This window comes from Theropithecus gelada, chromosome X (genome assembly GCF_003255815.1).
Source record: "Theropithecus gelada isolate Dixy chromosome X, Tgel_1.0, whole genome shotgun sequence".
Taxonomy (NCBI): Eukaryota; Metazoa; Chordata; class Mammalia; order Primates; family Cercopithecidae; genus Theropithecus; species Theropithecus gelada.
The window spans coordinates 32028664-32054839 of NC_037689.1; the positions used below are offsets into that span (position 1 = coordinate 32028664).

The 26176-nt window shown below is 39.8% G+C and overlaps 1 protein-coding gene across 4 annotated transcripts in view; it reads right to left on the minus strand.

Annotated features, from left to right (window-relative positions):
- Positions 1–1044: 1044 nt before the first annotated feature.
- The window catches only part of MID1 (midline 1), a 233682-nt gene continuing 208550 nt past the window's right edge, over positions 1045–26176 (minus strand). For all 4 annotated transcript variants that reach the window (XM_025372435.1, XM_025372437.1, XM_025372434.1 and 1 more), the window contains 3 exons: positions 19928–20089; positions 10271–10478; positions 1045–5122 (listed from right to left, as the gene is read on the minus strand). In XM_025372435.1, coding sequence (XP_025228220.1) covers positions 4774–5122; positions 10271–10478; positions 19928–20089 — 719 coding nt within the window. In that variant the 3' untranslated portion in view covers positions 1045–4773. The remainder of the gene's footprint in view (positions 5123–10270; positions 10479–19927; positions 20090–26176) is intronic.

The following is a 26176-nucleotide window of genomic DNA, read 5'->3' on the forward strand; positions in this document are numbered from 1 at the left end:
TAGTAGTTCAGTAGTTGCCATAGAGATAGTATGGGCTGCAAACTTTAAGTATTCACTATCTGACTCTTTATAGAAAAAAATGCTGAGCCCTGTGACTTGCATTGGCTGCCAATCCTGGTTGCATTTCAGAATTGCTTAAAAAAAAAAAAAAGGAAAGAAAGGAAAAGTACAGGCTGCTGAGCCATGCTCTTGACCTTCTCATCCCTAATCTTTCAGGATGGGATCCAGGAATCCTCATTTGCAGAAGAGGTGGTTTAAATGCTCAGTCACATTAAGAATCACTGCATTACATCCTGCTCTCTCTGAAGCACATTGCCTTGAAAACACATCTCAGGTGGTAAGTCCCTTTCTATATGGGCTATGAGACTGGAAGTAGCTCCCCAGGGCAGTGCTTCACACACTTTCACTAGTATCAAAATCCCCTGGGATGACTGCTAGTCCCACCCCAAATATTCTGATCAGCAGGTCTCGGGGAAGGCAGGAGAACTGGCATTTCTAAGCTCGCAGGTGATGCAGATGCTGCAGATTCCTGGACCACACTTTGCATAGCACTGCAGCAGCTGCAGATTCCTGGACCACACTTTGCATAGCACTGACGAAGACCAAAGGCTTGCATCTCTAGTGAGAGAAAGTCAGGTCCATCAGGTCCATGGGATGGGGTTGGGGATCTATGTATGGACCAACTGCTAGGATTCTCCTAGATCACACTGTAAAGACTCCCAGTCCTCTGTTCAAATAATCATTGCTCTTCTCTTCCTCATCCCATCTATAAGACTTGAAATCAAGCAAACCTGGTTGGTTTCCACTTCTATATAGGCTTTATTGTGTTTTAAAAATTCCCTGGAGAATATTTTGAGTGTTGTAAAAGAATTGTATTTTTAATAGGGAAAGGCAAATGGTGGATGAGAGACAGTAAAAGAAAATGAATTATATGTCATAAAATAGTATGAAAAAATGGTAGATGTTGAATAAATATTTGTCAACATCATAACTGCAAAAACACAAAATGATGAAAAGACAACAGAGACAGGCAGAGACAGAGGGTCTTGGTGCCACAAAAATGATTTTATTTTGAACCAGAAAGCAACAGCAATCAAGACAATAGTCAGGGCCGAGGGCTTGGCAGTGTGACTTAAGTACCAGGGATTGAATTTGTCCAGGTGCAAGGAGTGATATAAAGAGAATCAATTTTTCATGTCTAAGCCAAGCTCATACAGATGATGATACTTATCAGTGATTCCCATTTACACAGGCTTGGATTGCTTTTCAGATATCAGATTTTTGTAACTATTTTATAAATATTTTTAAAGGTGAAGGAGCCACCGCAGTGTAGGTGAATTGGCACCCCTCCCCTTTTCTTTTTGGATGTATCAAGCATATAGTCAATAACAGGAAAAGTGAAAGGTTTTTATGAGAGTTTTGCATTAACAGAAAACCACCTATCAAGTTTCTACACTGCAGCACTGTTGATATTTGAGCAAGACAACTCTTTGTGGTCGGAGGCTGCACTTGCACTGTAGGATGTTTAATGGCGTCCATGACCTCTACGCACTAGATGCTGGTAGCTTCCCTTCCCCGGCGGCGACAACCAAAAGTTGCCATTGCATTGCCAAATGTCTCCTGGGGGGCAAAATCGAGCCCTGGTTGAGAAGCGCTGTTTTCAAAAACATCCTCCTGCCCCCATCATTGTCTTTGTGTGCTTTTTACCATTTTATTAAGGTAGACCAGATGGTCAACTTCCCAACACCAAATGCACATGTATGCCAGCATATATGCGTGTCTCTTTGCAGGTATCTGCATGTTCCTGGAGCTGAGATGGAATTCCACGGTCACTGGAGGACATTAGTTCAGTTCCTCAGCAAGTTTAAGGTCAATATATCAGTACCGTAATAAAAAAGCCTGTCTGTATTCAAGCTGTTTCTTTTCCTCCAGCAGAAACCATCGTCAATATTTGCAGTCAATTTTTGAAGTCACTTTCTTTTAAAGCTGGAAAGAATCCACCCTCATCTTAATCCACTATTTAGAGTCCTACTTGAATGATATTGCCAGCAACTTTCAACTTTGGATCCAGATTTCTTTATTTGTATCCACCAGGAAGAGAGGTACCACATTTCTGAGTTCTTTTATGAGCACTCGCTACATAATTTGCAAGGCCCAGTGCAAAGTGAAAATGCAGGCCCCTTGTTCAAAAATCATTAAGAATTTCAAGACAGCAACAGCAGAGCATTAAATCAAGCTTAGGGCCCTTCTGAACTCCTGGGCTCTGGGCATACCCATGACACCAGACCTGGCAGTCTTGGTTGGTGCTGCATTGATTTTGTTGTATTAATTTAATTGGCACTGCCATCTCTTTTGCCCCTGTATCGCAGTGTTTCCTGTGGTGAGGACCTCAAATAATAAAATACTGTGACCTCAATTAGTTTAAAGAGAATGCAAAATTACACTGCAGCAAATTTTTACAGCATACATATTTTAGACTTTCAAAAAAAAATCACATGGGAATCTTTTCTACATCATTATAGTAATTAAACATGGTGGCCTTTCACCATATACATATTTTCCTGTAAATACGACAACCTGGAACTAGTAACTGCTACTATCCACAATGCTTTTAAGTTAGCCAAGAGTGAGACTTCCACAACAAAATTATGACATAATCTCTCATGTCCTTATAAAAATAGCCAAAACATACCCTAAATGGCTTACTGTGAAAATTTGAGTAGTAACTTCTTAATATTGAAAAACATTATTTTCATGGAAATATTGTCCTTCTACTAACTGTTTTATGTTAACATCATAAGGCAAACTGTAGCATTTATTGGTACCTGGAGACCATGATTTTAAAAACTCAGAAGCTGAGTTTTAGACCCTTTTATTTAGAACCTGTTAGTGTACAAAGTGCATTAAAATATCCATTATCCAGTTACCCAAAATGTATGTAAAAATTACTGAGACAACCCTTTCAGTTTATTCAGAGAAGGCAAACACACATTGCTTTTATATTGTAATAAAAAGAAAAACCCATAAGGTTTCCAGAGAAAGATTTTTTTTTCCCATTGAGGTGTCCATCTTTTAGATGTGAAATTGTCTTAGGTATCTATCAAAATATTCATCTGGGTATAAATAATATAGTAAATATATAGAATCTATCTGTTAAGAAAAAGGAGAGTGTCTGCTAGGGAAGAGGATGGAAGGACCTCATTGATTTATTTCAGGGAGGCAGTTGGTTGATTTGGTTAAAAACAAAATAACTAAAAACAATGTCTAAATCCACTAGTCTGTTCAGTAAAAATGGCTGACCCAGTATCCCAGGTAAATATTTTAGCAATTGAAACCATTTATAGAGGTCACGCCCTTCATCAAAGTAGAACCAATGCCAGAGTTCTGGTCCAAGAACTGCTCAAGAAAGCCTTAATTCATGGACCATTCCAACGCATCAGATTGGCATGCAAAGAGTGCCAGCTAACATTTTATAAGCAGGTTCCTGAATAACGAGTTTGAATTTTTTTTTTTTTTTGGTCTTACAACTCTATTGTAAACTATACTAGACTATAGAGGGACTTCTACATATTTCAAGATGTGTTTAATAAAGGTCTGTTTATAATAACTTTTGAGGCATGTATCTAGTAAATAGTACTTTATGCAATGTCCCTTGTCATTACCAACTCATAAATATTGTTTTTCAGTGACTTATGTTTGGATGTGGTAGTGGTGATCAGGGCCATGTGCTGATGTCCTGGAGAGCAAAATCAATCCAAAGTGGTGCTGCTATTTGTGACAGAACATGTTTATTTACTCAGCCCCAGAGACAAAAGGAAAATTGATATGGGGGAGGGGGAAATAGGATAACTATTAAAAGTAGTGAAGAGATGTCACAGGTCTAAAGAAACTATTAAAAGGAAGGATAAAGTAGATTTTATACCATAAAACAGAATCCTACCTCCGAAAAAGACAAATCAGCCTGAAGTTTTGAATAATCAATAGGATTCAAAATGACTATTTTCAATTGCAATCTCATTCTTAATGTTCTTCCAGAACCCTTAACCCTGAGAGAAGCAGGGCAAAATGCGGCCAAAGGATTCAGAACCTTTCTTTCCAACATTATCTCATCAGCTATCAGAGGGTAAAGATTTAGCCGCGGCAAGGTCCAAGGTCCAAAATCAATTCTTTTCATTCTCTGTCTTGCTCTCCATTTTAGTTGATCTGATACAAGTTTTTGACACCACAATTAAAACACTTCATATTAAACCAGAGTAAGAAAGCCTGTTTACTCCCCTACTAGGTTCAGACACTTCCTGTTATGCACCATCGAGGTGAGAAGACTTATCATGGGATCATTATGAGATGTTAGGTGAGAAGATGAATAAACATACAAAATTACAAAAGTTTTTTTTTTTTTTTGTTTGTTTTTTTGCAAGCCCATAGATTGTGATGAAATACAGGTTGTAAATAGCTGATAAACTTATGGGCCTCTTAATGTGCAAAACCAAGTAATTCCTAAAAGTTGTAATCCCGATTATGTTTCTCTTATAAATAATCTATAGATTTTCCTCTAAATACAAAAAAAAAAATTAAAGAAATTATTAAAGCCCGTACTTAATACAAGACACAGTAAAAGGAGAGGAATCTCCTGTTTTGAGCCCTATCTGAGCCGATTTCTGGACACTTTTGGTGAGATTTCATTACACTCATGAAGCCTGTGCTTTCTCAGTCTCCTAAATAGTGGCCTGAACCTTTTTGTTCCCCAGAAAGCTGCTCCATGTGGCCAGACGCTCACGGCAGCTGCTCTGTGCAGTCCAAATGGTCTGGGATAGGAAGCCCAGTGATAATCGTCAGACACTTGTTCCACACGGTGAAGGTGGGGCACACAGGCTGCGCAAATGCGACGTCGAAGGTGTAGAGGTGGATGGAGTTCAAAGCATCATAAAAGGCGATAGAGCCGTTATCATAGTCCAGCAGGATGCCCACGCGCCGGAGGTGTGGAGCAGGCTCAATGGGGATTTCCTTGCTATTGTGTCTCACCACCCAGTTATTGTTGCAGCGGCAGAGCGCCCAGGAAGCAGAGTTCTTCCCAATCCATTCATGCTTCGGGGCTGATTTATAAGCAAGACCAATAGCATACCTGCAGAAACAAAACAGCAACAACAAAAACAATGAGCCATGTTGCATATGCACATTAAATCCGTTCTGTGGTCCTCAGGGGTTATAAAAACATGATCATTTGTTGTCCAGTTCATTTTCTTTAAGTGAAAGCTTGGCAAGAACCCCAACATCTGTGTTCCTCATCTCCTTCCCTCACAAACAGGGAAAGAAGCATCGTATTTACGCACATTTCTGTTTTCAGCTCAAACACTACAGAGAATTTGAACTTTGTATTTTGCTGCTTTTTTTCACTTTTATAAAAATCTACACAATGAATTCGCTAGACCAGTGCTGACCAAAAGAACTTTCTTCAATGATTGAAATGTCCTGCTCTCCTCGATGTGGTAACCACAAGCTACATATGGCTACCGGGCACTTTAGCTGCGGCTGGTGAGACTGAGGAACTGAACTTTAAATTTATTTAATTTTCATTAAGTTAAATGATTTAAATAGCTGCATGTGGCTCATAGCTACCATATTGGACAGCACAACCCTAGACTTCTCCTTTTGACCTTCTTACAATTTTTAATTTAACACTATGTCTGTCATTTTCTGATTCTGAAAGCATTTTGCCAAGGGCAAGCACAGAAGATGATTTCCATTTGTGGGGATAAGTCCTTTGTCATTACTCAGCCCCAGTTTTCTCATGTATACCACAGGGACAATGATAGTCTCCATCTTGCAGTGTTATTTTAAGGAGTAAAGGAGAGAATACGTGTTAAGTCCTAGGCACAGGACCTGGCATGCAATATTTAGTAACTGCTATTTTATTATTATTGCCTGATGGCACATATTAACAATAAGTACCAGAATCAGAATTTGAACTTAGGATGACTCAAAACCCACAAACACGAACTACATTCTACAATGCCATCCATAACCAGAAATTGCGCAGTCCATCACTGCCAAGAGCCTGTCTGATTATATTTCCTACTACACTGAAAAAAAATTCTGAATGTGTTTGAGCAGATGATCTTCTGGTTATTCTAAATGTTCTCTTGCTGCTCAAAAAAAAAAAAAAAAAAAAAAAAAAATCCAAAGAACACTTTCTACAATGTTCTAAGCTTCTTAGTCTCTTTTTACCCCTCTGAAGCATGCCTCTGTAATATTCATAGTATTTCAGTTATTAAGATAAACAAAACCCAACAGTAAATGACTCACAGGTGAACTTTTAATATGTTATAGCAGAAACCAGCCTAACTGGATATTAACACATGGTACCTTACCCAATGCAGAGAGAAAAATTTCATGGATCTTTAATAAAATGACATTCTTTAAAAAAATCACGCTGGACTTAAAATACAATCACTTTAAGAGTGGTGTGTTTAAAAAGAAAATTAATACACCATGCCATCATTAAATCCAAAAGGAGGATGGAATTGATAATCTGCCAAGCCCAGTGTGCAGGCCTGTCTGTCATCAGTGTTGCATCCTCTTTTCCCTCCCATCCATCCTCTCCTGCTTATGAGGAGAATCCAAGTTGCATTTCCCAGAATCCCCTTTCCTGTAGGAGTCTGAGTCAGGCTCTGCTATTGTGATGCCTTTGCACAAGATCCAGAAGTGCTTAGAGGAGGGGAAACACTCTTTCCTGATGGCAGACAGTAGATGTGCAGTTGGTGGAAGCTTCTAGATGAGCACCTGAGTACACCTGCCTTGTGCTGTGGGCAATTTTGCAGCAGCTACAGCTCATCATGACTCCACGAACTAGAGCAGCAGACTCCCGGACTTTGTGCCCCAGCCCTTCCAGGGTCCTGTAAGCTTCTGGGTCCCTTCCTCTGGGGAGTGCATCAAGGGTCTCAAATGTCATCTGTTTATTTGATACACTGATATGGTTTGGCTGTGTCCCCACTCAAATCTCATCTTGAATTCCCACATGTTGTGGGAGGGACCCGGTGGGAGGAAACTGAATCATGGGGGCAGGTCTTTTCAGTGTTCTTGTGATAGTGAATAAGTCTCACGAGATCTGATGGTTTTAAAAAGGGGGAGTTTCCCTGCACAAGTTCTCTTTTTGCCTGCTGCCATCCATGTAAGACGTGGCTTGTTCCTCCTTGCCTTCTGCCATGATTGTGGGCTTTCCCAGCCACATGGAACTGTTAAGTCCATTATAAATCTCTTTTGTAAATTGCCCCGTCTTGGTTATATCTTTATCAGCAGCATGAAAATGGACTAATACATACACTTTGGAAAGGTTTTCATTTTGCAATTGTCAGTATCTCCCACTCCCTAAAATGTTCTATATACCCCAGTAAATACCATTTTCATCTTTCAGACAATTTGGAACCTGCATTTGCATCACAAAATCACCACATCTGTATTGTTTCCTTCTTGTTGTGGCACAGCATTTTTATTTTTTATTACTTTGATGTTTATTTCCCATTTGAACCTTAACTGAACCCTATGAAATAGCTGTGGCAGGTATGGCTGACTACATGTAGCAAATAGAAACAGAAGATTAAAATTGGGAGCAAAATCCAGAGTTGTATGCTGCCCCCACCCCTTCTGGTCTAATAATCTTTGCATGAACCCGTTATTACTCGTTTAGTTAACACCATTTCATAAAACACCAAGTGCACATTAGCATCAGAGAGTAAGAAAATAACTAAGTGTATAGTCCATTAAGCAAAGGAAAATACCATTATAGTATCATTAATCTGTGAAACTAGGTACATATTTCCATTGAGCTTGAAAGGTGTAGGCAGAATGTAATGTTCCATTAAGTTACGCAGTGAGACACGGAGAATTCAAAGTATAAAAATTATGTCTCTCAGGGCAATGTTAACATGCCCCATTGCACAGATCATAATGTACACATTAATTTAAAGTCAGGACTATATTTGACAAGCAAATATATGTCATTAGCTGTTACAAATCAAGATGTCACAGGCATTTAATTGTAGGGGGCACCCCTTCCTTGCTAATACCCCCCAGGAAATGTAAAGTGACTTTCTACATGAAGATTTTTCTGAAATTGACACAGTTAGGTTTGTAAAGATTAATTGTGTAGCAATTAATTTTAGAATTTCTTTTCCCCCTTATGAGTTAGTTTTGACATCTGGAGGGTGTTTTCAAGGTAATGCTGATCTGTGTTTATATAACTGAAGTGGTCTGATGGAATTTTGCAAACTATTCATCAATGGCAATGAGATCATAATGATCAGGTTTCATTTATCATAAATAATTATTAATAGAGTAATAATCATTTAGACCCTGGATTCTATCCCAGATTAATACAGCATATTAATTAGCTAGAAACATTTGCTTTTTTGTACCTGCATTCATTGTGTTTTCCTTTGTGCTTTAATTTTGCCCCATCACAGCTAAAAATGGCAAATGCCTATCTAGCCCAGAGCCTAGTGGCACGAAGGATTTGTCCTCCATCCTCTGGCAGGATGTTGGAACAGAAAAATCTTCTAGGCAAAGAGAATTATGAGGATAACAACAAAGGAAAACCTACTCGCTCAGCCAATATAGTATGTACCATTATTGGGAGAGATGGGAAGCTTACAATTCACTTCTTAGATTTTTGGCTAATTTCTACCTACAATATAAGGGATTCAGACATGTCACATTATTTGCATAGGTTTGAATTGAACGTTTTTAAAATATATAAATAAGAACTGTTTTATCATGCTTATATTGAAACACTGTTATACTCACCATCTTCAGGCTATGCAATTTTGAATTGATTTTATTTTTTAAAGCAAGGATTTAGCTATCACTCATTAAGTACACTATTGTAAGCCCTAGAGAGTAATTATAGCATTTCAAAAATATACCACCCTTTTGTGAATAGCAGCATAGCATGGTGGTTAAGAGCAGGGAACAGCAAACTGCTACCCAGGGGCCAACTCTGGCCCTCTGCCTGTTTTTATAAATGAAGTTTTATTGGAATGCAGCCATGTCCATTTGTGTAGGTGTTGTCTGTGGCTGCTTTCCCACTACAACAGAAGAGTCGAGTATTAGTGACAAAAATCATTTGGTGTGCAAAACCAGAAATATTGAATCTCTGGCCCTTTACAGATAATGTTTGTGGACTGCTGGTTAAGAGCCTGACCCTTGACTGCAGACTTGCTGACTCTGCCACCTGTGAGCTTTGTAACCCTGTGATCTTCAGCATATACCTCAGTCACCTCATCAGTAAAGTGGATAATATTAGCAACTACCTTTGTAGGGCTGTAAGCCTGAATAAATGAGTTGACATCTGTAAAATGCTTAGACCAGTGCCTGGCACATACTTGTACCATATGAGGGCTTATTAAATAAAAATAAAATAGCTCCCTTTTTGATCAATAGCAAGCAGGCATTTGTGAGACAGACGGTCAAAGTAAGGGGTGCAGTTTGTGGCTGTGGATTAGGCAAGGTTAACTTTGTGAGGTTAACTAATTCCAGTGTAATTGTGTCCTGACCTTTGCCCTTATTCTTAGAGAACTCAGTGGGCTAAAGTTACTGGGCTGGATCTAACAGGCCTTTTGAAATTATTCCCAGCCTATGATCACTGCTTCACCCCCACCATTCAGCCCTCAGCTATTTGCACTAATTGGTCCAGTCTAGAATCATAAAACATACAAGGCAACAGAAATTAGTTTTGTATAATGATGAAGAGTGATGTTTTAAAGTAGGGAATTGCAAACTTTTTCTTGAAAGGACCAGGAAGTAAATATTTTTGGCTTCAAAGACCATATGATTCTCTCTTAACTACTCGATTCTGCTGTTGTGGCTGAAAGGCAGCCATAGACTACACGTACAAAAATGGACCTGGCTGTATTCCCATAAAACTTTATTTACAAAACCAGGTAGCAGGCCAGGTTTGGCTCATGGGCTGTGGTTTGCTGACCCATGTTTTATGGCATAAAAGAGCAGTGTTAGCATGGTATAGCTCTTCCAATGACCAGAGCTCTATAATCTTGAACAGAGAACCCACAGATGTGGGTATTAGTAATATATGGTCATTGTTTGAATTTGCTGAGTTTGGGGGTGTTTGTTATGCAGCATTACCTAGCAATAGCTGACTAATACAACTTTTCTGCACTTTATTCTTTAAGATGCATTTCAGTATGGGTTGACTCTCTAAGTACAGAATGAGATGTGCCTTTTTATAACTGCAGGACAATGAATATAAGTTGCCTACCATGTGCTTCCACTTATGACCACTTCCCAATAATGCCGGCCACTATCAATAAACACATTTCCAGCTACTCCATAGCTCCCCTGGCTGGTGAAGCGTTCAGGCGTGTGACTCTTCTTGGATGATGATTCATCACGTTCTACTGTCAAGTTGTCATGGGACACCTTCAGTTTTCGATGAGCAGATTTGGGATCCAGTTTAAATGGTTGGCCTGAAAACAAGTTCACAAAACAGAAAAAGGAAGAGGAAGAGGATTGTTTATTTTATTATAACCAATAGCATATTTTCAAAATCAGATTTAAAAGACAGGAACAAGTCAGCCCTCCCTGAGACATGCCTCCTATCACAAAGTGGTATCTTACATTTTAATAGTAATTTAAACGTTATAAGCAACTTTCAAAGACATTTGCTTGCAAAGTTTTCATAATATTCAAAAGACAATAGAGAACAGAAACTCTGTGTAAAGTATAGTACACAATAAGAGTGAATAAGAACATGTGCCTGCCTTCATAAGCTTTCAGTCTACCAGTTCTAATATAGGGATCCAGTGGTGGTATGCCAACTATTCAACAACAGCATGGACAAGGCTTAGCCAGAACACATAGTGTGAGCTAGCTTCATGGATTCCAGGTGTACACAAGCAGCACAGGTACATACCGGCTGGATAGCATCCTAAAAAGGAGGAATGAATGAAGACTCCATTTTCAACCACTGCAGTGTTCTATCCAGCATAAGATGCATTCATGCTCAATAGACTTCAGACCAGAAGCCAAACAAATCAAGATCTTAGGTTTTAACATATAGAATACTCTAGAGGTTTACATTATTCTGAGATTATTAAAAATTAAAGCATTACTCTTAGGAATTTAGGATGAGAATACAATTTTCAGGCCACAAAATTAGGAAAAACTGTGATAGTAATGCCTGGGTTTTCTACTCATGAAATTATTTATAAATAACAAGGCCTTCTCTATTTCATTACTCACATTTGTATCTTAAAGATTTAAGTATTAAAAAATCTTGGCAGAGTCACACCTGGACATTTTGTCATAGTTGTTACTTCTTTGACAATTCAATATTGGTTTGGAGTACTGCCTGTCATTCAACACTGCATTGGGTACAAGGCATTTAAAGGCAGGAAATGAGTTACAACCTGATGCAAATGCCATGGTGTCCAAACTCGACAGCCACTGTTGCAGTTGGCAGCTTCCTTCTGCCCAGTATACAGCTCTCAGACAATCACAGGAAAAGGTTTGGTAAATTCAACTCTGGCAATACACGATGCTGGGCAAGAAACTGACCCAGTGAGTATGGGACAGTGTGTGTTGTCACATGTGGGTAGGTCAAAGGATTTCCAGTTGCCTCTTGGATACAAACACAACACCAGCACCTCTAAAATCCTTTCTTTTTAGGTCAGGGACCAGCATACTTTTTCTGCAAAGGGCCTGACAGTAAATATTTTTGGCTATGTAGGCCAGGCCACGTGGTCTCTTTTGTGACTATTCAACTCTTCTGCTATAGTAAATGACATTTACCTATTGTCACAGACAATAAAGCACACCTTAGGGAGTCACAGACAATAGGTAAATGAATGGGTGTGGCTATATGCTAATAAAACTTTATTTACAAAATCAGGCAGCCAGATTTGGCCGTTGGGCTATAGTTTGCTGGCTCTTGTTTTAGAAATCTATTTCTGTACATATCAAAGAAAAGCTTAGGCTGGGCTGGTGGCTCATGCCTGTAATCCCTGCACTTTGAGAGGCCAAGGCAGGTGGATCACCTGAGGTCAGGAGTTTAAGACCAGCTTGACCAATATGGTAAAACCCCATCTCTACTAAAAATATAAAAATTAGCTGGGTGTGGTGGTGGACACCTGTAATTTCAGCTACTCGGGAGGCTGAGGCATGAGTATCACTTGAACCCAGGAGGCAGAGGTTGCAGTGAGCCAAGATCGTGCCACTGTGCTCCAGCCTGGGCAACAGAGCGAGACACCATCTCAAACAAACAAACAAACAAACAAACAAAAACAATAAAAATGAAAAGAAAAGCTTTAAAGGGAGGGCAGAGAAAACCCTCAAGTGCTGAGCAGGGATTGGACATTCTCAGAGGCCATAAGATCTATTGGATTACATATGTAGTTTAAATTTTGACTTGTAAAAAAAAGTCCTTAGGAATGATCATGCCAGCAACTATCAGAGATAAACTATGAACTAAGACAAGAAGAGTATGAAGACAGTTTTGCTTAAAATATTTCAATTTTTAAAGGTGGAAGGTAGAATATGGATTAACAATGATAGGATACTAATGGGCAGAGCAGGAAGAAATTCCTTAATGGCGCCCATCATTTACAATGAAGGCCAAGTTCTGCTCGGCCTCCTTCCAGTGAGATATATCAGAATGTCAGAGCCATTGGAAAGACCAGACTTGTGATGGTGAGATACTGCCTCAAACATCCTGCCTGCCTTGGCTCACACCCTCACCCACTCATGTGTGGAGCAGAATCATGTAATCTTGGTGAGCAAATTCTGCCCGTGCCTCAGATGTGTTTCCCAAATAAACCACTACCTACTCTGCCCAAATTCAAGGCTTTTGCTTCAGTGAACACAAATTAGTTCAGGAAAGAGATTAATAGCTTACTTTACTAAATAATTCAATTCATTATAATATTTGTATGGGACATGACTCTTATTCAGGCCATTGTTTACTTATATGGACAACTCTTCCAATAATCTTTTGATACTATGCCCAGCAGCCAGTCTTCCTTCCTTGTAATCCACTCACCACATCATAGTGCAAGAGAGCTTTATTTCATGGAAATTTTCATCCTGCCTGTTTTATTTAAACTCTTCAATCTCTCCTTCACCAATCATTGGTATACAAAGAAACTCCCTGGTGTGGCCCAGGAGGGTTTTGCAATCTGTTCCTGCCTCCAGCTTCCTGGTTCACCTATCCTCCCAACTTAAGACACACTTTAACCACACTGATCAATTTTCTGTTCCATAAATATATTCTCCTTGTCCCTGGGCTTTTGCACATGCTGTTCCTTCTGCATAGAACACTGTGTCCTCACCTCCTCTGCTCATAATCTACCTTGGAAAGCCTCTCAAGTTTGTGCTGGGGCACCCTGGCATTGTCAGTAACCTTTCATGGTTACTCCAGTCAGAGACTTCACACACTGAATGTTAATTAGGACTAATGTGCTTTATTCCCCAATAGTCTATAACCTTTTTGAGAGAAGCACACCTTAGGGAGTTGAAGATATTCATAATATCCTTGGCATCTTGCATAGCATCCCAAACACACTCGATGCTCAAACATATCTTTTGAAGGAACAAATATTTACATGTTCAAATGCAAATCAAATACTGCTGATCTAAGTGTGCACAGGTATTGTGCCATTTGTTGTATGACTGTAAAGAAACATATCATCATGTTATATTTTCTTATGTACTTAGAATTACTTTGAGATGGTCTTTTTGACAACTCATAACAACTCTCAAGTTGTTAAAATATTTCCATTTTAAAAGTGAAGGAACACTAAATGCATTGTGGGATCCTGGATTGGGTCCTGGAATAGGAAAAGAACATTAGTGGAAGGCTGGTAAAATCTGAATAAAGTCTGAAGTTTAGTTATGAGTAATGCATCAATGTTAATTTCTTAGTTATGACAACTATACCAAGGTTACATAAGATATTAACATTTGGGCAAACTGGGTTAAGGGTATACAGAACTGTCTGTATTATCTATGGATTTCCTATAAATCTACAGTTATTCCAAAATAAAAAGTCTATTTAAAAATATGAAGAAACTAGCCACATAGCTATATGGGTACCAAGTGGGAAAGCCACAGTCTTCCCATTCTTAATTCAGTGCTCTCTTTACATCCCTTGCTCTTCCTCTAGGATACAACACATTCCTCTAGGATACAACACTTATACTGAGAAACAAGAATATAGGTTAAATGAGGGTTCCCCTTGAAAAGCACTTAATTGTTCCTGTTGACTGCCTGGCAATCTCACAACATGGCACCATACCAACACACTCCAATTTGCTTTCTCTTGTAGGGGGGTCTTATGCAAATAAACACCATGTTACGTAACATAATATTCTTAGATCAAAAGGATATAAAGAAAGAAGAGAGGATAAAACAAAACATATGTGGACAGAGACAGAGAGAGGGAGATGACAGTATCATGAAACACACATATAGGCCAGATCATTCTCTGTGATGGACACTGTCCTGTGTATTGGGGATGTTTCCCATCATCCCTGGCCTCTACTCACTACATGCCAGTAGCATCCACTCCAGATGTGACAACTAAAAACCTCTTCCAGATATTACTAAATGTCCTGGTAGGGTGGGGTGGAGGGGGAGGAAGAAGTGTCCCTGATTGAGAACCACAGACTCAGACTGTTTTCTAGAATAAAAGAAAGAATTTCTGAAGAGTGATTAGTTAGCTATTCTGCTATGAAAAATAACACTATCCACCATGTTCAGAGTCCCTACTGTGTGTCAGGTCTTATATATACATCTTCTATTTCTCACAAGAATGCCTCCAGGAAAATTTATTTTAAAAATGAGAAGACTCAGGGGGCGCACCCAAGATGGCCAAATAGGAACAGCTCCAGCCTCCAGCTCCCAGAGTGAGCGACACAGCAGACAGGTGATTTCTGCATTTTCAACTGAGGTACCGGGTTCATCTCACTGGGGCATGTCGGAGAGTCGGTGCTGGTCAGCTGGTGCAGGCCGACAAGTGAGAGCTGAAGCAGGGCAAGGCATCGCCTCACCTGGGAAGCACAAGGGGGAAGGGAATCCCTTTTCCTAGCCAAGGGAAACTGAGACACACAACACCTGGAAAATCAGGCAACTCCCACCCTGATACTGTGCTTTACCAAGGGTCTTAGCAAATGGCACACCAGGAGATTATATCCCACACCTGGCCCAGAGGGTCCCACGCCCACGGAGCCTCCCTCATTGCTAGCACAGCAGTCTGAGATCTAACTGAAAGGTGGCAGCGAGGCTGCAGGAGGGGCACCCACCATTGCAGAGGCTTAGGTAGGTAAACAAAGCCACCAGGAAGCTCGAATTGGGTGGAGTCCACCACAGCTCAAGGAGGCCCACCTGTCTCTGTAGACTCCTCCTCTGGGGACAGGGCATAGCTAAACAGAAAGCAGCAGATACCTCGGCAGAGGTAAATGCCCCTGTCTGACAGCTTTGAAGAGAGCAGTGGATCTCCCAGCACGGAGGTTGAGATCTGAGAACGGACAGACTGCCTGCTCAAGTGGGTCCCTGACCCCTGAGTAGCCTAACTAGGAGACATCCCCCACTAGGTGCAGACTGACACCTCACACCTCACACCTCACACGGTGGGGTACACCCCTGAGACGAAGCTTCCAGAGCGAGAATCAGACAGCAACACTCACTGTTCAGCAATATTCTATCTTCTGCAGGCTCTGCTGCTGACATCCAGGCAAACAGGGTCTGGAGTGGACCTCCAGCAAACTCCAACAGACCTACAGCTGAGGGTCCTGACTGTTAGAAGGAAAACTAACAAACAGAAAGGACACCCACACCAAAATCCTATCAGTACGTCACCATCATCAAGGACCAAAGGCAGATAAAACCAAAAAGACGGGGAAAAAGCAGTGCAGAAAAGCTGGAAATCCAAAAAATCAGAGCGCGTCTCCCCCTCCAAAGGAACGCAGCTCATCGCTAGCAATGGAACAAAGCTGGATGGAGAATGACTTTGACGAGTTGAGAGAAGAAGGCTTCAGTTAATCAAACTTCTCAGAGCTAAAGGAGGAACTATGTAACCAGCGCAAAGAAACTAAAACCTTGAAAAAAGAATGGATAAATGGATAACTAGAATAATCAATGCAGAGAAAGCCATAAAAGAACTGATAGAGATGAAAACCATGACAGGAGAACTACATGAAAAATGCACAAGCATCAGTAACCAACTCGATCAACTGGAAGAAAGAGTATCAGCGATTGAAGATCAAACGAATGAAATGAAGTGAAAAGAGAAGTGTAGCGAAAAAAGAGTAAAAAGAAATGAACAAAGTCTCCAAGAAATATGGGATTATGTGAAAAGACCAAATCTACGTCTGATTGGTGTGCCTGAAAGTGATGGGGAAAATAGAACCAAGTTGGAAAACACTCTGCAGGATATCATCCAGGAGAACTTCCCCAACCTAGTAAGGCAGACCAACATTCAAATTCAGGAAATACAGAGAACGCCACAAAGATACTCCTTGAGAAGAGCAACTCCAAGACACATAATTGTCAGATTCACCAAAGTTGAAATGAAGGAAAAAATGTTAAGGGCAGCCAGAGAGAAAGGTCAGGTCACACACATAGGGAAGCCCATCAGACTAACAGCAGATCTCTCGGCAGAAATTCTACAAGCCAGAAGAGAGTCGGGGCCAATATTCAACATTCTTAAAGAAAAGAATTTTCAGCCCAGAATTTCATATCCAGCCAAACTAAGTTTCATAAGTGAAGGAGAAATAAAATCCTTTACAGACAAGCAAATGCTTAGAGATGCTGTCACCACCGGGCCTGCCCTACAAGAGATCCTGAAGGAAGCACTAAACATGGAAAGGAACAACAGGTACCAGCCATTGCAAAAACATGTCAAAATGTAAAGTCCATTGATGCTAGGAAGAAACTGCATCAACTAGCGAGCAAAATAACCAGCTAATATCATAATGACAGGACCAAGTTCACACATAACAATATTAACCTTAAATGTAAATGGACTAAATGGTCCAATTAAAAGACACAGACTGGCAAATTGGATAGAGCCAAGACCCATCAGTGTGCTGTATTCAGGAGACCCATCTCACATGCAGAGACATGCATAGGCACAAAATAAAGGGATGGAGGAAGATCTACCAAGCAAATGGAAAACAATAAAAAGCAGGGGTTGCAATCCTAGTCTCTGATAAAACAGACTTTAAACCATCAAAGATCAAAAGAGACAAAGAAGGCCATTACATAACGGTAAAGGGATCAATTCATCAGGAAGAGCTAACTATCCTAAATATATATGCACCCAATACAGGAGCACCCAGATTCATAAAGCAAGTCCTTAGAGACTTACAAAGAGACTTAGACTCCCATACAATAATAATGGGAGACTTTAACACTCCACTGTCAACATTAGACAGATCAACGAGACAGAAAGTCAACAAAGATATCCAGGAATTGAACTCAACTCTGCAGCAAGCAGACCTAATAGACATCTACAGAACTCTCTACCCCAAATCAACAGAATATACATTCTTCTCAGCACCACATCGCACTTATTCCAACATTGACCACATAGTTGGAAGTAAAGTACTCCTCAGCAAATGTAAAATAACAGAAATTATAACAAACTGTCTCTCAGACCACAGTGCAATCAAACTAGAACTCAGGACTAAGAAACTCAATCAAAACCGCTCAACTACATGGAAACTGAACAATCTGCTCCTGAATGATTACTGGGTACATAACGAAATGAAGGCAGAAATAAAGATGTTCTTTGAAACCAATGACAACAAAGATACAACATACCAGAATCTCTGGGACACATTTAAAGCAGTGTGTAGAGGGAAATTTATAGCACTAAATGCCCACAAGAGAAAGCAGGAAAGGTCTAAAATTGACACCCTAACATCACAATTAAAAGAACTAGAGAAGCAAGAGCAAACACATTCAAAAGCTAGCAGAAGGCAAGAAATAACTAAGATCAGAGCAGAACTGAAGGAGACAGAGACACAAAAAACCCTCCGAAAAATCAATGAATCCAGGAGCTGGTTTTTTGAAAAGATCAACAAAATTGATAGACCACGAGCAAGACTAATAAAGAAGAAAAGAGAGAAGAATCAAACAGATGCAATAAAAAATGATAAAGGGGATATCACCACCAACCCCACACAAATACAAACTACCATCAGAGAATATTATAAACACCTCTATGCAAATAAACTAGAAAACCTAGAAGAAATGGATAATTTCCTGGACACTTACACTCTCCCAAGACTAAACCAGGAAGAAGTTGAATCCCTGAATAGACCAATAGCAGGCTCTGAAATTGAGGCAATAATTAATAGCCTACCAACCAAAAAAAGTTCAGGACCAGACGGATTCACAGCCGAATTCTACCAGAGGTACAAGGAGGAGTTGGTACTATTCCTTCTGAAACTATTCCAATCAATAGAAAAAGAGGGAATCCTCCCTAACTCATTTTACAAGGCCAGCATCATCCTGATACCAAAGCCTGACAGAGATACAACAAAAAAGGAGAATTTTAGACCAATATCCCTGATGAACATTGATGCAAAAATCCTCAATAAAATACTGGTAAACTGAATCCAGCAGTACATCAAAAGCTTATCCACCAGATCAAGATCCCATGACAAATGGGATCTAACTAAAGAGCTTCTGCACAGCAAAAGAAACTACCATCAGAGTGAACAGGCAACCTACAGAATGGGAGAAAATTTTTGCAATCTACTCATCTGACAAAGGGCTAATATCCAGAACCTACAAAGCACTCAATCAAATTTACAAGAAAAAAAAAAAAAACAACCCCATCAAAAAGTGGGCAAAGGATATGAACAGACATTTCTCAAAAGAAGACATTCATACAGCCAACAGACACATGAAAAACTGCTCATCATCACTGGCAATCAGAGAAATGTAAATCAAAACCACAATGAGATACCATCTCACACCAGTTAGAATGGCAATCATTAAAAAATCAGGAAACAACAGGTGCTGGAAAGGATGTGGAGAAATAGGAACAGTTTTACACTGTTGGTGGGACTGTAAACTAGTTCAACCATTGTGGAAAACAGTGTGGCGATTCCTCAAGGATCTAGAACTAGAAATACCCTTTGACCCAGCCATCCCATTACTGGGGATATACCCAAAGCATTATAAGTCATGCTGCTATAAAGACACATGCACACGTATGTTTATTGCGGCACTATTCACAATAGCAAAGACTTGGAATCAACCCAAATGCCCATCAGTGACAGACTGGATTAAGAAAATGTGGCACATATACACCATGGAATATGATGCAGCCATAAAAAAGGATGAGTTCGTGTCCTTTGTAGGGACATGGATGCAGCTGGAAACCATCATTCTCAGCAAACTATCACAAGAACAGAAAACCAAATACCACATGTTCTCACTCATAGGTGGGAACTGAACAATGAGATCACCTGGACACAGGAAGGGGATCATCACACACCGGGTCCTATTGTGGGTAGGGGGTAGGGGGGAGGGATAGCATTAGGCGATATACCTAATGTAAATTACCAGTTAATGGGTGCAGCACACTAACAATGGCACATGTATACATATGTAACAAACCTGCACGTTGTGCACATGTACCCTAGAACTTAAAGTATAATAAAAAAAAAAATTGAGAAGACTCAAGTTCAGAGAGAGTAATGGTCTCACGGCTGTGAAGGAATAGAAATCAGTTTTGGAACCTAGAGGTATCTGATGCAAATTCCATTATTCCACACTGGCTTTTTACTTGTTTTGGGGGGCTGTCAATGATACCCAAGAGAGAGGAAAGGAAAAGAAAGGGGGACAGAGTCAGCTGAAAGGAAGAGCAGATAAGACATGACAGCTCTGTTGAGTTCACAGCACTTACTGTTTGTCTTCAACTTCCCAGGCTCACTGCTGCGGCTGCCCGCCTGGTTGATGGCCTTGACCATGAAGATGTACTTGGTGCCGCTCTGCAGACCGTGTACCGTGTAGTGGTTCTGCTTGATGTTGGGTACTATCATCCAGCTATCAGCCGAGTTACACAGACCTGCAAAGCCAATCAGACATGGTGCAGTTCTTTGGCACAAGGGGAGCAATGCTTGCATAATTTTAAGTTGAATAATTTCAATTTATTTGAATAGAGTTGGTAAGTGAAGTGCTTTGTTCTGATAGCCACGTATGAAAAATTGACTTCACTAATATAGATGTGGCAGATTGCATTTTTGTCTCCAAAATTCTCCCTGCCCTGTATATCCAGGCCCAAATGACTTTGCAGGTGCTCCTTCTAAAGAGGTGCAATATATTTCCCTGTCACACAGCTTTGAATTTGGTCAAGTGACTTACTTTAGTCAATAGGATGAGGCTGAAATGACAATGTGCTAGTTGCAAGAGTAGGCATGACAAAGCCTTGAGGATTTCTGTTGACCCTTTGTGTCTGCCACTGCTCTGGAGAAAATATTCCTAGGATACTCTGTTCATTCCAACAGGATGAGACAGGGAACAGCTTTACCACACAGCCAACGCCCAGCCAGTGCAGGAGTGAACCAAGCAGAGATCAGCCAACACCAACCAACCTCCAACAGGGAAGCTAAGAAATGATCATCAGGATCGTTTGTGATCTTGTATTAGTGTGGCTGTAACTAACTGATGTAGGAGACATATTCCTAAGAGAATTCTGGAGCAGCAACACCTGGGCAGCTCAGGGTCTGGTGCAGATCTTGAGAAAGCGTCCACAGGGATTTTTGACCAGCTGCATCCCTAGGATGACTGGTTCCAGAGTGGAGTGGGGCTGTTGCTCTGGCTGCATCCTATAGGATGTGGGTTGGGGAGCAGACCGAGGATTTATAATGCTTGGAAGAATATGTAGGAAAAGGAAGCCCATTTTGTTTTGCAGCTGGTTGATGGCTGAAAACATCTCTTTGGTATCAGGTCCAATTTCCCTCTGTCTTTTTTCCATCCATCAGTCTCCACTCCAATAGAACCTTTTCCCAAACCCCTGGTGACCAGGCTGTCAAGAAGTTTCCTGACTCTGTTGATTTCCTTCAGTGGTCCCTGGGAGAGGGCTGGGCCTCCTTCACTTACAGAGGACTCCAAAGCCACCACCCAACTCTTCTTTCAGTTGATTTGCAAGTCAAAGGGTTAGTTCCTTTGATCTTGAGGCAACTTATACTTTACCAGACTCTCAAAAAGCAGTCCCTTAATCTTTTTTTTGGTCTCACCTCGTTGAGAATCTAATAAAACCTTTCTGTAGAAAGAAATTCACAAATGCATATACATACCAAACCACAAATATTTGCATAGCGTTTCAAGGTAGTCACAGGCTCCTGAAGCCTGTCTTTGAATCTTACTGAATACTTTCTCCATCTTTTGAGTTAAAAAGTATTCATGGTATTGTCACAGTTGAAAAAAAGTTAAAAGTATTTTGTCAATTGTGAAAATTAACCTTATATGATTTCCATCTTGGGTGCATAGTATTTTCAAGTACACATCAGTGAATTATATAGATATAGATATAGATATAGATATAGATAGATGTCTAAAGATACACACACATACACACACACACACACACACACTCATATATATTTGGTCTTGTGAATTTTCTGTTGCCTCTTTTTTTTTTTTTCTACCTGCAAACATTTTCGCCAGTGGACTGCCAGATTTGAAAAAGCCAGCTTGAAGCAAGAATGTAATTTAGGACTCATAGAAGGGTTTGAGTGTGTGTGTGTTTATATTTGGAGATTCAGCAGAGCAAAAAGAGGCACAATCCATCCCTCCTCCCCAAATTTATTTTCTCTAACTCTTAGCCCTCTGTTTTCCTACCAATTCTCATTTGTATAAGATGCAGGAAAACATCCACAAATAGTTTAGTAACATGGGAATTTCCTTACTATATATCCCTTCTGATCTTCCTTCACCTTACCTTTTCCTTGAACATAGCTATAATAAACTCCATACTTCTGGATAATGCCACAGCCAAATATTAGATTTTGATCCAATCAAAGAAGGGTCATTTTGAACTCTGAGTTCTGGGCCCCAAGAGGCCTATAACTCTCTTTAGGTACTTAATATTATTACAATAGTAATAAAACAAAAAAGTAGCTTTTCTATTATGTAGGATAGTCTACTCATATTCCTAGATCTTTGTCAACGGCAGTCAGCCACAAATGAGAAAAATTAAGGCATCCAGTAGATTCAAATGAGAATCCTATCAATTTCACTGCTTTTACACTGTTCCTGTTTAATTGAATATGTTACAATAAAATGACTATTGTGGTCAAAGAAAGCAAGTGTAAAAATGTTTCAATAAACTTTACATCACTGTACAACCCAAAAGCTGGGTTTAATGTGGTGGGGGAACGCTTTCAGCAACATCATAAAGCAGATGTCTGAAATTGCTGCAAACTGTAACTTGGCCTAAAGTCCAAAGTCTTAGCTCAACAAAGATTTTATGTTTCAGAAACCTTTTCCAGACAAAAAGGGACTCTGACTATCCTGATTATTTTGAAGAGGTCCCTATTTTTTTCCTCGAAAATTAAAAGAACAAAATGTTTATGAAGTAGTAAAATTTCATTGGTTAGCTTTATACTGGGACAATCTACTTTCATGAATACTAACAACTATTACTGTTTAGGTTTACCTTTATGTTATTATTATTGCCAAGATAATAATTGAGAAGTTGATTAAAAATGCCAGGAAAGCAACACTGACAATTTTCTTTTGGGGGCTGGAGTAAGTGGGGTGACTTGGAGTGCAGCATTACTAGTGTTGGTCTTACGCCAGCACCACCTAACTTCTTGCATATGACACTGAGTTTGCTTAAGCAAGACTTCTCTGCCTTGACACCCTACTGTGTTAGGACTTTTGACCAGGTTTTATTCATCTCTTTATGAAACACCCACACAACCATCCTGATTGAAACTTCACTTTTCTCCAAACTCATTTTCAATCATCTTTGAGGGTGTTCCAACATTCACCTCCTCCGACTCAGTTTAAAATAACAATGGAGCTTGGAAAATAATTTGTCCACAATGAAACCTAATTGAGTTTTTTGATTTTATACTTTTTTTTTCATTCATAATGGATTAGAAGCATTTCCCTACATAATGTGGCTCATTATAAAATCTTAATTACATCTGGGATTTCAGAGCCTTGTATGGCAACTGTCATCTTGCCACAAAAAATTATGTGTAAAAATGTCACAAAATGTGGACAGTCTTAGGAGAGGCTGCACACTGGTTTCTAACATCCTTTGTCTCTTCCAACAGACTGGACAAAAGTGAACATTCCTTTCCTTCTTCTCTGTAAAAATAGTATATGTTTAATAACTTTCATGAATGTTTTCTAAGTGACTACAATAAATTAAAAGCAGATAACTACTTAGCCATTAAGGCTTGAAAAAAATGCAGCTTTTGATTTCTGCTAAGAATAAGAATAGGCTGCTGGGGAAAGGACCCAATTTAAGATTTAAAATGACGCATCAAAAGTAGTTTTAGAAAAAACGTGGAAAACGTTGTAAAATTAAATAAATATCTAGTTATTGATAAGGAGTTCATTAACATCTATAGTCATAACTCTATTAATAAAAATAAAAAATAAAAATTAATGTCATTACTTTTGCATTTGAATGTATGTATTTCATTAGTGAGGGCCTTTTCATAAGATTGAAAAAGCTCCATAGATATTATCTAAGTCTCTTTCACTAACGCCAGTTGAAGGCAATTAACTACAATTTATTAGGATGAGTGAAGGAACCATGACCTAGAGACAGTAAAAGATTTTCTAGTGACATAAGGAGCTACAGCCAGGTCTTGAGCATTGTATCTTCTCATTTTCAGTAGAGTTTTAGCATTAGATCTTGTCATGCAATACAACATCTGCAAAGGATATTTCTCCAAATAATAGGACAGATTATTTAACAACATTCAAGGAAAGCCTTTCACATAATGATTGTGTAAAATGCTATCATGCAGATACTCCTGGAAAATTGCAAAATTGGTCTTTCTTTTAAAATGCAATTATGGGCGAGTACAGTTTGTATTTTTGTAGGAATAATAACTTTGAATATCTACGTGTTACCACTGTGGCAAACACAAGACTAAGGTCTTTACTTTTATTATCTCAACCATGTGAAGCTAAAACACTATCCATTCTTACAGATGAGGAAACAGATTAGGAGGACATTAAATAATTCGCTCAAGACTGCAGAGCTAGTGAGGTCCAAAGTCAAGATTCAAATCCAGGTCTCCCTTGGTCACTACAAATGTGAAAAATATTTAAGAAGAAAATAATTTGAAAATGTTTGCATCTCAGTTAGCTTTTTATCTGAATGAATTCTTTCTTTGTCGCAAATTGATCCTGTAGGCATTAGGACTTCACTATTCTGGTTTAACGGGCATAAAGGGAGGAACACATCCTGATACAAACAACCCAATGAGAGTATCCAAGTTTGGTCAGCACCAGCAGTTTCACTGTTTTTCTTCCATCCTGGGAGAATGGGCCTTTCTGGCATCTATGCATTAAAGGTTGATAATCTTCACTAAGCCATTTGCATTTCTCTTTTTATGGCAACTGGTTTCTGGGAATAAAACATCTCTGGAATCACCCAACATAAAGTTCTGAGTTCATTATACTCAGTAGTTTTGTTCTTGTTGAATTGTTTTATGCATGACCTTTTTGCATCATCTATTCTATTAATGCATCATGTTTGGTATTATTTTCGATGCAAATAGCACAGAAATCAAGTTGGTCACAGTTTAGCCAAGTGAGAAATCCCTCAGTTTCAAGCAATAAATATCTTCCTTTCATTTTGGGGATGAGGTGAAGCTCTGGTATTGAATTAGGGCCTTTTGGCCCCAATTCCTTGCTCCTTCCTTGTAATTTTGCAGGTCTTTGTATCCTCACTCTGGGCTCACCCAGGGGACTTCTTTGACAAACAGCATGTTAGCTAATGTGACACAGACAGGGGCTTAAAAAGAATGTGTGTAATTGAGCCTGCCCTTACTCCTTCATCTCTGCAATCAGGGGGAGAACAGACTTGAGCTGGATTGCAGGAGGATGAGAGAGATGTGCAGCAGTCGGGTTGCCACAGTTACCAGCCTGCCATGTGAGGGAGCCAAGATCAGCAGGGCTTCCTAGTTGACACTCAGTTGACTCCAGATGAATAAGCAATAAGTTGTTGTTAAATTCTACTTAGGCCCTGTGGTTGTTGGCTATTCAGCAAAAGCCAACGGATACAGAGCCCGTCAGTCAAGGCCAAGGCTACATGTACTCCCAAAATGCCCATGACGATTTGATTTAAGAAATTTCAGGAGAGGGCTGGGTGCAGTGGCTCATGCCTATAATCCCAACACTTTGGGAGGCCAAGGTGGGTGGATCACTTGAGGCCAGGAGTTGAGACCAGCCTGGCCAACGTGGCGAAATCCCATCTCTACTAAAAATACAAAAATTAGCCAGGCGTGGTAGCACATACCTGTAATCCCAGCTACTTGGGAAGCTGAGGCACGAGAATCATTTGAACTCTGGGGGTGGAGGTTGCAGTGAGCCGAGATCATGACACTGCACTCCAGCCCGGGCAGCAGAGCAAGACTGCCTGAGATAAATATACATATAAGAATAAAAGAAAAAAAAAAGAAATTTCAGGAGAGACATAACTATCTGAGGAAGACATGCCCCAGGATGGTCCCCAGGATTCCAACTCCCTGGTATTCATAACTGTGTAATATTCTCTCCCTAGTGTAAACAGGACCTGTCACCTGCTTCTAACCAACAGAATATGGCAAAGGACAAAGGTCTATCACTTTTATTACTCCTGTGATTATATTATATGACAAAGGTGAAGGCAAAGGGAGTTTACAGATATAATTAAGGTCCCTAATCATTTGATTTGGAGTTAATCAAATGGCAGATTATTCTGGGTGGGTCTGACCTAATCAAGTGAGCCCTTTAAAGGCAGGTTTGGAGGTGGGAGGTTTGAAGTAGCACACTCTCTCCCTTGCTGGCCTTGATGAAGCAAGCTGCCATGAATTCCACAACCACAATGAAACAGATTTGTCAACAAATGGAGAGAGCTAAGAAGTAGAGTCTTCCTAAGTTGAGTCTCCAGATGAATGCAGCCTAGCCAACACCTTAATTT